This window comes from Clarias gariepinus, chromosome 15 (genome assembly GCF_024256425.1).
Source record: "Clarias gariepinus isolate MV-2021 ecotype Netherlands chromosome 15, CGAR_prim_01v2, whole genome shotgun sequence".
Taxonomy (NCBI): domain Eukaryota; kingdom Metazoa; phylum Chordata; class Actinopteri; order Siluriformes; family Clariidae; genus Clarias; species Clarias gariepinus.
Window position 1 is genome coordinate 20,341,098 of NC_071114.1, and position 13,412 is coordinate 20,354,509.

The 13,412-nt window shown below is 38.4% G+C and overlaps 1 protein-coding gene across 1 annotated transcript in view; it reads left to right on the plus strand.

Annotated features, from left to right (window-relative positions):
• The window catches only part of adamtsl3 (ADAMTS-like 3), a 180,260-nt gene that overhangs the window by 162,300 nt on the left and 4,548 nt on the right, over positions 1-13,412 (plus strand). Inside the window, exons 24-30 of the mRNA XM_053513528.1 lie at positions 1,945-2,127; positions 4,125-4,250; positions 4,660-4,872; positions 6,601-6,784; positions 9,404-9,608; positions 10,612-10,712; positions 10,824-11,038. Coding sequence (XP_053369503.1) covers positions 1,945-2,127; positions 4,125-4,250; positions 4,660-4,872; positions 6,601-6,784; positions 9,404-9,608; positions 10,612-10,712; positions 10,824-11,038 — 1,227 coding nt within the window. The remainder of the gene's footprint in view (positions 1-1,944; positions 2,128-4,124; positions 4,251-4,659; positions 4,873-6,600; positions 6,785-9,403; positions 9,609-10,611; positions 10,713-10,823; positions 11,039-13,412) is intronic.

Here is a 13,412-nt window from a genome sequence, read left to right on the forward strand (position 1 = left end):
TTATTTTTGTAGTGTAAGTGAAATTTGCTAATGTTTTGCTTGTTCTTCAACAAGTATGTGGTTACTTGTTGTAGTAGGGTCCTGGTGCCCAACATTTCAAAAGAAAAAGATAAAATATCACGAGTTACGGTACACTTAACCTTGTGGAGACATTTAGCTGGTCCACACAATGTGAATTACTTTTTAACAAATAAAGGATAAAAAATTACAATATTTACTCCTTATATTATATTATATTATATTATATTATATTATATTATATTATATTATATTATATTATATTATATTATATTATATTTACTTTTTCTTTTGGTAGTTTAGGACAATTGCACTTAAGATATTATGGTAATAAAATATTACAATAGTGCCCCCTACTGGAAGTAGGAGCAACTCTTACAATTGAATACAATTTACATTTTAAAAACTGAACTTGGATTTAAGGACCATATTAAACCCTTTCATAACAGTAAACACCTTATTTGTTTGAGAAAGTATACCCAAGCTAGCATTCTGCACCAGCCACCAGCTGCCCTGTTTTTTTTCCCTCGTGAGGTCTGCAGTATGCTCAGCAATATGTCAGGGCTAACGTCTCCCCTTTGTAAAATAAGGGGCTGTAGAGCTTAGACTCAGGCAATGTGCTACTCATTGCCTCAGACAGGAAGTGTCTCAAGGGAGCAGACTGCAGTGAAGCAATTTACATTCATTATGTCCATTTGTACAAGTCATTTGTGGTGGTCTGCAGGCCTCACAGTACTCTGCTCTGTCCTACCAATTACACTTTACCCCATCCACTCCCGTGAATGGCCACTACTCACTACTACTTCTTCCAGGTCATCTCTGACAGAATTTCTGATCCTATATCACATCTGGTTTGTAACCTCCTAGGAGGTGCTTTTAAACCTTTGGAAAGAAAGAATCACTTCTTATAAGACTTAAATGTCATAAGTATTGGAGCACAGGAAACCAGCTCCATACATATAAAGGAATTTTTGTTAAAGTGCAGATTGGCAATTGAGCTGTTAAAATGTCATTATAAATGTGGAAATAATTTGTAAAAGGAAGAAAAAAAAACATACTGTAATTATTTAAATATTGTTTTGTTGCAGCATCTTTTGCTTTTAATATAGCACTCATTCTTTTTGGATGAAAGTCTGCCAACTTTGTATCTCATGCTTTAGAAATCCACAGCTCACTTTGAGTCCTTCTACAAGTTTAAAACAGTTCTACAGTATGACTGGACCATTCCTAAAGGTTGATCTGTTTCTGAAGTCACTCCTTTGTTGTCTAGGATTTGTGCTGTGGGTCATTATTATGTTGGAAGGTGTTTTTTTTTTTTTTTTTTTTTTTAGCAATTCAGCTGTCTAACAGAGACCTGCAGGATTTACTTTATCTTGACTAGAGCCCGGCTTGGTCTCAGCTGAAGAAAAGCAGCCCCATAGGATGATGTTGACACCACCATGCTTAGATATTTTTTCCGTCTAGCCAGCCTACCCTATAGCCCAGACATATGAAGAATGTAAGAGATTGTTGTTACGTGCATGGATTAAGCAGGAGTTGTTAGATATTTCTGTAGCTACTGTTGCAGTAAGTCTCTTGGCAGTCTCCTTCATCAGTTTTCTCCACATTTCATCATTCCCTTTATGGTCATCTATTAAACATTTTATGTTTTGGAAATGCATTTGTACCCTCTCTTAAACAGTAACTTTTTTCACAGTGAGATCATGTACATGCCTTGCTAAGTCTTTGTGGACCATGGCTGATCTGCAGACAGATCCGTTTGCCTCCCCTTACTCGTTCTGTAAAATAAATATACACTGTCTTCAGGCTGTCTCCACTACTTAGCTTACTCACAGCAGGCTTGATTAGAAGCAAAGCAGCTCTAATGATTGCATGGCAGTGTGGTTTCACTGATTGGGAGTGATTTTTGTGCTTTTCTTGGAGCAGGTGTTCCTCAGCCTGCTGTAAGTTGGCACCGATTAGAGGGCAAGCTGAGTGCCAACATCATTTCACTCACAAATGGCTCTTTGCTACTTCACAATCTTACGCTGCAGGATGATGGCACCTACAGCTGCATAGCCTCCAATCCCATCGGCAAAGCTTCGGCTTTTAGCAGGATCCACGTAGCTGGTGAGTTGCTGAATTATTTTCCTACATTTTGTAATTGCTTGCTTCTCCTCTTGACGGAGAAACCCCTCTGTGATCAGGACCCCAGTCATTCACAGGTCACCCTGCACACATGTATTTGCAGAAATACACACAGAAGAGTGCACAAATTTACTCGAGTCAATCCACCTACTGCTACCAAAAGTGGAGGGAATCCACATGAGAACATACTAACTTATAGAAAAGTTAGACAATATAAAGAACATACATGTTGATAGAATTCAGCCACTTATTTTTTTCTTCTCCTTTACATTTTTTCATCTTCATACTGAAACAGATTTCACTCTTGACAAATTTCTAACTATTTGAGTCCATTTAAAGAGATGCTTAGATCACGGTTTGGAGCAGTGTAGTTTAGTGTTAGAGTTAGGACTAGTGTAAGCATCTGTCCCTTTCAAATTAATTCCTATGTCAGTTATGTCATTTTTAAAAGTTAAATATGAAGAAACATTCCCTAGGGGGTCATGCTGATAGGAAATAAGCGATGATTCTCTGGAACTGATCATAGTCCAGACTCATCCACAGCTGCTTGACTCCTTCATTTATTTCGTTTAATGTCTAATGTGAACAGAATGGGGTCACTGGCACTCTCCAAGATAAGGACCAAAGTGATTAGGGAAATAATGAGACAGCCATTAGAACCAGCCTTTGTAATCATAGGTAATTGTCACCTATTGGTAGGAATTTCAATAATATCTTCTAACATAACTCTGCATTACATTATTTTCTTAAATACTGTGAGTTCATTCAGCAGCTATTTGATGATAAGTGTATAACCCAGATGTTTCAGACCTGTTTAACATACCATTAAATTCTTGCAAACGTGATTGTTGCCAGTTAATAGAGGTGGAAAAAGTACAGAGACACGTTTCTTAGGAGTCTCTATACTGGGTCCAAATTGCTCAAATACTCACTCACTCATCTATACCGTCTATACCGCCTTATCCTGTATTCAGGGTCATGGGGGGCCTGGAGCCTATCCCAGGAGACTTAGGTTGCCTTGCACCTCCAGGCGGGGTACACCCTGGGCAGGGTGCCAATCCATCGCACCAAGCACAGGAAAAACATGCAAACTTCATGCACACAGAGACGGGAATCGAGCCTGGCCGGGAATCGAACCCGGACCCTGGAGGTGCAAGGCAACAGTGCTAACCTCAAGTATTTAATAAAATAAAAAAATACTTTAAGTAATTAAATGAACTGAGCACAAGTTCATTGTGCTCTGCACAACTAGCTAGTTTGTAAAACATTAAGGAAAATATTATTCTAACTCAGGCAAGCCTGGAAATTGGTTTGCTGCTTAACTGATGTTAAATTAACCTTAACGAATGATTCCTGAGTTTGTTTGGCAAAACAAAACTTAGCTCAATTAGCTAGGTCAAAGGCTAATTTACAAACCTTAAGGAGTTACTGGCGGCATGGTAGCGTAGTAATTAGCACTTTGGCCTTACACCCCCAGGATCAAGGGTTCAATTCCTGCTTCTGGTCTGTGTTCATGAAGTTTGCATCATCTTACTGCGTGCTTAGTGGGTTTCCTCTGGATACTCCGGTTACCTCCCACAGTCCAAAGACATGCAAATTAGGCTAATTGGCGTTCTCAAATTGCCTGTAGTGCATGTGTGTAGATAAGCGGTATAGAAGGGGAATGAGTTAGCTATAACTAAGAAAATTATATTTGTAAGGTAAATGGGACATATTTCTTTTATAAATCATGCATTGCAGCAAATACAACTTCTTGCTATGAAAATAAAAAAATAGGAAGCAAAAACACTTTCAGTGTACTTCTTAAGCTCTTTTTATAATGCTTGATAGAAATACTATGCTTTCAGAAGATCAGGAGAATCTTTTTATGTCAGATCATCTGTTAAATTAAATCAATGTAGATTTATTAGTAAATAAATAAAAATCTGGAAGTTGAAAGGATTATTGTGATTAAGTCATTTTTTTTTCTGTTGTTGTAGATGTCAGAGAGGCAGCATTAAATGATAAAAGCTCATTATCCAAGGATATAAACAGGAAACAAGTCGTGATGGCCTCCCGCTCTGGAACAGTCATCACAGTCAGTCCTGGGGACATCCTGAGGATCGGTAAAGTGTAATTTCTAATATAAATGACTGTGTATGTCCTGGGAACATCCTGAGGATCGGTAAAGTGTAATTTCTAATATAAATGACTGTGTATGTCCTGGGAACATCCTGAGGATCGGTAAAGTGTAATTTCTAATATAAATGACTGTGTACTGTATGTGTTTTGAAAGAACTGTGAGTTGTCATTAGTCAGCATGAATAGAAGATTGGAGTATTATGTCTGAGCTTTGATGAAAGATTTTGCTGTCAAATTTGAGTCAGACTGAAGCATATTGACTTTGCAAAATTAAAGATCTCATGTCATATTTAATGCTTTATGGTTAATGCAATGCTTTTACATGCATTTATGTAGCTAATTTATGATAATTCAGATTAGGATAAGGAACAAAATCCCTTTTTTTGTCCACAGGTTGTCCAGTAGTCCAAAGCCACAGGAAACCCATCAAATGGACATATGAGAATCAAACCCTAAAGCAAACACCAGGCCTGCACTACCGCATGCTTGCTGCAGGCCGCATTATAGAAGTGCACACTCTGAACAGCAGGTTTGAAGGACACTTTGAGTGCCAAACCCACACCAACAATCAGATGATCTCTGCCTGGATTCACATTCTCTCACAAGGTCAGTGTCTGTGCATACAAGTGTGTGGAAAATAGATTAAATTGATAAAAATTGAAGGAAAAAATGAAACAAATGACTTTCTACACCCGTATGCTTCAGGAATTGGCCAGAAAAGGGTTTTAACCTGTTTCTTTCCATTTAACACACCTCATTTATCTTTCTCTTACAGTTTTTTTGTATTTTTCCCCACATCATATTTTAACATATTGCTTCTCTGTCGGTCACTGCATTCAAAACATATGCCAAAACGGAGCAGTATGTAGAAAGTGGTATGTTTAAAGCAGGCATATAAAGTGAGGCGTAACTGTAACAGGAACATTTTTCACTCTTTGCCGCTGATTAGTGTCAGTGATCCCATATCAGTTTTATCCCTAAATACATCATTCATAACTTCAACTAAGTTTAAAAGCATAAAAGTTTTGCAGTCTCTCATATATCACAAATGATATACACAATATGGCCAAAAGTTTGTGAATACCTGGCCATCATGTATGTGCTTTATGAACATACCCTTATACAGTATATTTAGTGTCTCTTTGCTGTTATAATGACCTCCGTTCTTCTAAGAAGGCTTTCCACTAGATTCCTACGGGGATTGGTGCTCATTATAAGACAAGATTATGATTGAGATCATGCATTGCTGCTGGTTTAGGCGTGGTATGCCACTGGCATTTTGAGTTCTTTTCAAAGGTTTTCATTGGGGTTAAGGTCAGGGCTCTGTGCAGGTCACTTAAGTTTTCTCACACTAAATTTGGCAAAATATGTTATATATAATGGTAATTTATGCACAAATTTGCACATACAGTGAAAGCTGTGGCATATTTCAATTTCTGGCACTTTTTCACCAATTAAGAATAAATGAACATAATACACTTACCAAAAACTTACCAAGAACTTATCAATATTCTCAGAATAGGTGACACTAACCAGAAATTATAGTTTACTTAAGATACATGTGTAGCACAGCCACATAAAGGGTTGTCTGATTAATACACATGAATAATAAAAAAGTCATGTTTGATATTATACAAAACTGTGAACAAATTTAATACCATTCAGTATGTACTGTATAGGTAGATATGCCAGATATCATAAGCTGTTATAACATTTAAATTAAGTTAGTTTTTGATAAATGTACCACTTGTAGCATTATGAAATTTGAATATCATAAAAAAGATTTTTCCCTGTAATTCATTTAAAAATGAAACTCATATATATTCCAAATTAATTACACATAAAGTTAAATATTTCAACCTTTTTGTGTTCATTTCCATTAATACAGCTTAAATAATATTAAAATTTTAAGGTGCACTTATAAAATCCATTATGCAAGTTTCCTGTCCTCAATATAATAGTTTAATGCCTTTCTGAAGAAAGGTCTACAGTATGTACAAATCTCATCCATCTGAAGTTCCCAGAGAAGGTAGTGCTGTTATCATAACTTCTCTTTACTGTGCTGAGGTGGATCCCTTGCTAGTCACATATTGTATGGAAACATACTGAAAACGGCCACTATGAAACAAAACCTACAGTATTTAATTTAAAAGGATGTAAATTGCCCATCCGAATCAAGGATTTTTATTTAACTGGACATTTATCTTTTTGCCTAGATGTAAAAACACATTTATAAAACAGACACATTCTTAGTGCGAACCTTTAGACAAATCCTTTAATAATCATGAACTTAGTATAATCTGCTGCAATTTTTTCTTGTGTTCTTGTCTCCAGAATTTGAGTGGCGTTTGGCTGAATGGAGTGCATGCAGTGCGAGTTGTGGAAATAAAGGTTCTCAGAGCAGAAAGGTTCACTGCGTAAGTAGCAGCGGGCACGAGATGCCCCCTTCGTCCTGCCAACATCTTCCTAAACCGTTCTCTCTAACACGGCCGTGTAACCTCCACGATTGTCCTCCCAGGTACAGTACACACTCCACACTGATAAACAGAGTCTTTATATCAAATAGAGCCTGTATTTATATAGTTATGTCCAGAAGTCAGTATTTATTTAATAAATTACATAATATATTTTATATATTAATACAAAAAAATTTTTTTTTTTTGCTTCAAATCATTTCTATTGTAGGTTTACACTGTACACTGCTAGTTATATCTCTGGACATTTAGCACTTATTGTAAAATAACTGATCCCAGTATCTTACCTCACTTACCATACAGAAAAAGTCCACCCTGAACATTTTGCTTTTAATTTCGTAACAGCTAAACCAGAATCTTTGATTTGGTTCCTTTTGCAGTTTGTTTCATTTAAATAAATTTTGCATTTCGGCTTTGTGTCATTATATTTTGCCATCTATACAGATGTGTTTGAAATAATATGTACAAGGTCGTTAATGTTCCTTGGGTTGCCTTTACTTTATCAAGCGATGAGTCACATACTGTAAGACGGATTTGCAGTACCGATGACAACAACCTCACATATATTCATGCCAAAATACTGTGGCATGCACTTTTTGTCTTTAATAAATCCTCGGGCAGATGATAGATGACTTTGTAGATTATAGACAGTGTATTCAGTAACAGCTAGATCATATGCAGGCCAAACCTGAGAGCTGCAGCTTAGACGTTGCTGACCAACCTGTTAAAAGAACACATCTGTCATCCCTGCTTTAACCTCAGCCTTTCCAGCGGGTTGGACAAACAACTTCAGAGACTCATCAGTCACATACTGTACAACCAGTCCATGGAGTTGACACGACTGACTTGAAGAAAGAGTTTATCCAAATATAAAATGCTTACAATTTTCCTTATATTTTAAATCAGTGATGAGGCTAATATTGCTACCAAGTTAAAAATGTTTTCATTCGTACTGATGTTTATACAGAGTGACACCTATAAAAATTGACCAATGAGCATTACAGACATTACTTAATTGGATATCAGCTATTCTGAAGCTAGAGACAGTTCCTTTTTACTCATAGTTAACAATGTCACATACTGCACAATGCTAATCTGGTAACAATGAGCGTCTATTACCTGGATTAGCTTCAAAACTTTATAGAAAGCAAGAAGCAAACTTTAAATACAAACACAGGACATGACTGTTCAACTACAGTTGAGCTCTGGGAAAATTGTGTTAATGTGGTTAAAGTGTTAAAGTGTTACTGTTGGTCAAACCATTGTGTCATTTACCTTTCCTGTTGTGGGATAATTAGGGTAATATAAAATAATGCCTCGGTTCAGTTCCCATACAACGCCCAAACTCCAGCCACTGGATACAATGCGGGTCCCAAGTCCAAATAATAATGGGAGGGTTTTCGCAGGAAAAACATCTGGCTTAAAACCTGTGCCAAGTTGGTGTGCGGATCGATGGTCCACGGATCGATATCCTCTCGATGGGAGCAGCCAAAAGACCAACAACAACAAGGCTGACACTGTAATATTATTCTATAAATGTTACACAGATATTTCCTGTTAAAAAGATTCCTCATAATATTGATACCTTTTAAGTTAAATAATACATATATACATATACATACATATTTTGATTCCTACCTTGGGCCTGTGTGCATTAAGTTTGCATGTTCTCCTCGTGCTTGGTGGTTTTCTTTTGGCTACTCCGGGTTCCTCTTACAGCCTAAAGACATGCAGATTTGGTTAGTTGGTGTTTCCAAATTCCCTGCAGTGTATGAGTGTGTTCAGGGTGTGCCCTGTCTCGTGGGCTTCTTGCGACCCTGTAATGACTGAGTGAGAGTGATGATCAATTATATAACGGTAAACTGGTGACAGGATTATGGGCGCCCAAGGCTCATTTATACATGTGGAGATCAAAGGCTAGTCTGATACCACAGAAAAGCCAATGTAGCACAAATTAGGGAAAAAAAAGTCAGTATTGGCTATGGAAGAAAGTTATCAGAACACCCAGACAATGAGTTCAATGTTGTTGATCTGGCCTCCAAAATCCCTGGATCTCATTTCAAGCAACCATCCATGGGATGTACTGGACAAACAAGTCTGATCTATAGTGGCCCCACTTTACAACTTAGAGCACTTAAAAATCTGGATCCAGGTGCCAGATACCACAGCACATCTTCAGAGGTCTTGTGGAGTCATGTCCCAAGGGGTCACGGCTGTTTTTGGTGGCACAAGGAGAACCCATTAGCTTCATGAATTCAGCAGCTTTATGGTTTAACTCATTTTTTTACTTTCTTCATCCTGGGCTGTGTTGTGCTGGATCCATAGCCTATTCTAGGAACACTAGAATGTGAAATGGGAATACATTCTCAATGAGATATTACATGCACAGAACAGCAATCCAGGTCCATCTCTGACATATCTGGTCTATTCTCTGCGCTACAGTATCTAAAAGTGTTTGTGCAGAAAAAATAAAATCATTGGCATTGCTAGGGGTTACCCTAACAAACCACTTCCTTCCCAACTACCCTAGTGATGCCAGTAAATAAAAGTATCCTCCACTGAGGAACTAATTGATCAGAACCCAATTTTAAATAAAATCATGTCTAAATAAACACATGCCAACTGGAAATGTGCTAAGAGTGTGTATTATGGATTTCTCTCAGCTGGGGGTCCACCATGTGGTCCAAATGCTCCACGTCATGCGGTCGCGGTTTCCGGCAGAGGCGGGTGTCATGCCAGCGTCTGGAGGCCAGCGGGACTGTTCGGGTTTTGACTGACGCAGCGTGTGAAGGAACATCACGCCCTGAGCACAGAGAGACGTGTGTTTTAGAAGCTTGTGCTGATTGGATCAGTGGACCCTGGGGACAGGTAGAGCTTATATTATAGACCCACTTCAAAGCTCTAATACCATAAGGGGGAAATGGGTTCCTCAAGGGTTCTATGGTTCTAGGTATGACAATGGATCTACTAGAAAAGGTTTGTAAATACATTTTGGTTAAAGAAATTGTCATTAGATGGGAGCATGTCTAAGACACCTTTGTTTTATACCTGGAGGCATTGTGGAACATGAGAACGAGTGCTCCAGGTAATGTACTTTAGCCAACTATTCCCCATCCTTTACCCATTCCTTTCTTTTCCTTTCCTTTCCCTTCCTTCATGTCCCTCCCATTAGGACCCTGTCCCTTTCTCGTTTTTCAGACATATTCTTTTCTTCGCTTTAACTCCCTTAGAGCCCTTTCTCATTTTTCCATTATACTTTCCTTATCCTAACATTAATTCCACTGGATCTCTTTCCTTGGAATTACTTTCTTCCCTAATATTTTTTGCTTCCACTCTATCTTCCTCCCTTTCTCCCTTCCCTTTCTTCCCTTCCTAAATCAACATTTTGAGAGAGAAAAACTAACTTTATGATTGTTTTTGATGACATATTTTAGGCAAATGTTCTTATTATTATGTTTTTCAGTGATTTCTGGTACAAGTTTAATAATTGTACTTCAGTTATACCAAGATTTACAATAATCAATCATTTGTAGAATATCAGCCAATTAGACTGCCTGATTTTTTTTTTTGCCATACTGTAAGTAGTTGTCAGTGTTTGTAAATAATTGGAAAAGTTAAAAACTTTGGAGAGAAATGGTTCTTAGATGCGCTTGGAGTGCAATAATGACAAACGATATCCAAAAAGGTTACAAAAACATGGATTAAAATGGATTAAGGTTTGTGTATGGCCACACATACAGCTAAATGTGGAAAACATCTACAAACACAAGGCCGTGTGTTCCAAGGTATACAAGTGAAAGAAATATGCTGTCACCTTCTATAACACAAACTGTTTTATCCAGTCAGGATCTCTGTGTGGTTTTGTGTCCAGTGTTCAGGCCGCTGTCTCGGTCCAGGTGTGGCAACGCAGAGAAGAACAGTGATGTGCCAGAAACTGAATGGCACAGACTTGGCTTGCGATCCCAAAGAAAGGTGTGTTAACTCTTTTTCTCATACAAACACACAAACACATGCACACACACACTAGAAGGAATCTGCACAGATTGATATACACACTCTAATTTTCACCTTCTGTCCTCTCAGACCTGCCCCAGTAAGAAACTGCACGTCAGAAATGTGCAATGTTCACTGGAGGGTGTCTCTATGGCGAATGTGCACTGCAACATGTGGAAGTGGCTTCCAGTCACGTAGGGTTGAATGTGTGCATCAGAATTATAACAAGACCCTTCCTGACCTTCACTGCGCCTGGCAGCGTCGCCCTGTCACCTGGCAACACTGCAACATCACTTCCTGTGGCAGTATGTTTTTTTTCCACTTTCCTCATCTCTGTATCAGAGTTTTATACATGCTTTGCCGTCCAGGACACTCACTGCTGCGTGCCCACTTCAATTCTATAAACAAGCACACACACAATTCCACCCAACAGCAACTCTACAACTAATTATTTATCCAGCTATCTGATCAGTCTGATTAGTGGTGCGCACAGATTCATTAAAATTAGGCAGCTGAAAAACAAAAAACAAATAGAGCAAGTGATGCCAAGGTCAAATTTATGAGATCACATTTACTCCACATTCTGATGATTTATTTAAACAATTTCGGATGCTTTTTATATATAACTGCACAATTTCTTTCCATTGCACTGCTGATACGTGATTGACAGATTGAATAATTGGATGAATGTGCTGGAGTACATTTTTTACAAATAGCGGGGTCAGGGAGTACTGTATATGCATTTTTTTAAGATGTTGAAGAAGAACTTTTTAGAAGGTGTGCGAACATCATACCAACAGTACAGTATATTCTCAAACTTGAAAGGTCCATCAAAGTTTCAGAAAAGTTAGTTTTGAAAAAATAAACGCCTTGCCTGTGTTTTGGGCGGGGCATAGTTCCGGTGAGTCTGTGTGCGTGTTGTTTGCATGTTGTCCCTGTGCTTGGTGGGTTTCCTCTGGGTATTCCGGTTTCCTTCATGCAGATAAGGCTAATCGGTGCTCCCAAATTTGTTGTGTGTGCGTGTGTCCTGTGATGGATTATTAAATCCGTCCAGGATGTTCAGTACCCTGACTCGTGCCATAAGGCTTCAGGCTTCCGCAACATGATACACAGGATAGAAGATGAATGAAAGACAATGAAAAAGACAATTTAAGTCCTTATGTTTCATCTTGCATTGGCACTTCATGTTACCACTTTTGACCAGAGCCATGGACTTTAAACAGATAAGGCACATCTGGTTTAAATTTGATGTAGGAAACATAAACACATAGTTCTCTTTCTAGTCATCTTTAGACATAATGTTTTCACTGACAACTTTGATTTAAACAAGTCATGTTGTCAGTTCTCTACCCAGACCAGAGATGGTAATTGAAATAATGGGGGGAAAAAAAATCTATGGAAGTTTTCTTGTAGCTAGTTTTAGATAAACACTTTATATAAATGACATAAGATGGATCGGCACTGGATCATGTTTAGAGTCTCTGAACAGTGGCCAGTCTTCTCATAAGTTTATCAGCTCTTCTTCCGTATTTATTCAAGTCCTCAGGTCACTCCCCTGAAATACTTTGCTGGGTGTGTATCCGGACCTGGTCCTCTAGCTGAATATACAGGCACTTATTATTTTGACATATTGTGCCCTTGACATAAACCAAATTTAAAAACACTTACACATTCAAGATTATTGAAAAGGCAGATTGATGTAAAGGCTGTTGTATAAAACAGTTTCCAGAGACTAACTGTCTGAAACACAACCAACACTAACAGGCAGACTGGAGACTGCGAAGCCGATCAGAACTTCTTGGATGGAAATAGCGTACACTCATCATTCTCAGCTGGACTTAATTCATCAACTTTCATAATGTTCACTTTCTCAAGAGACTTCCAAACCACAACATCTGCTCACTAATAACAAGCTCAGTACAGTGCAGGTTAATTTGCCATCGGTACCGTACTGTATATAAAGTACAGGCTGGGGGGAACACTTTTACCTCAGCTGCCTTCAAAATATGAGCAATTTCTTTACACTGTTTAAGTTCCAATACTCTTTAACAACCCCGCTGACAGCATCGTATAAACTCGCCCCAACAAACATCTCTCATTCTGGGCTTTCGCCTTTTCATCACCTTTCTCCAGTTTCCCATGCAGCTGAGTGAAATGTCATTTGAACACGGGGTGAACTGTGCATCGAAATTACACTTTCTTTTAACCCTGCAATACTGTTTAGCTCAGTTTCTCCACAAGTGCCTTTTATGAAATATATACTTCACGATGTCTCTTTTTAAGGTGTTGAGCAACAGTTTCAATGCACCATGGTGCTTTTTTATTCAACTGCAGGGTTGAACACCCTTCGTCCAAATGATATTCCTTCGACAGGTATTTCGATGATGTGAGCAAGAGCTCAGCTTAATACACTGCGGCATCCCAGATGTTCCAGAGGTGTTTAACTAGGTTGAGATGTGATGTGACATCACTGGCAATAGCACACGAAAGGGAGTGCTGTTGTGCTGGTTATCAGCATGGCTGCAATGCGGTTCTGATATCCAACACAACATGCCTCTCATGTGATATTGCCAAAATGAATATTTCTACCCTGATGCCTTAGTTATTTTTGTAGCTCACCTTAGGCGTTAGCAAACCAACACAGTCAATTTGGAACGACATCAAAGCAATTATTAGGGA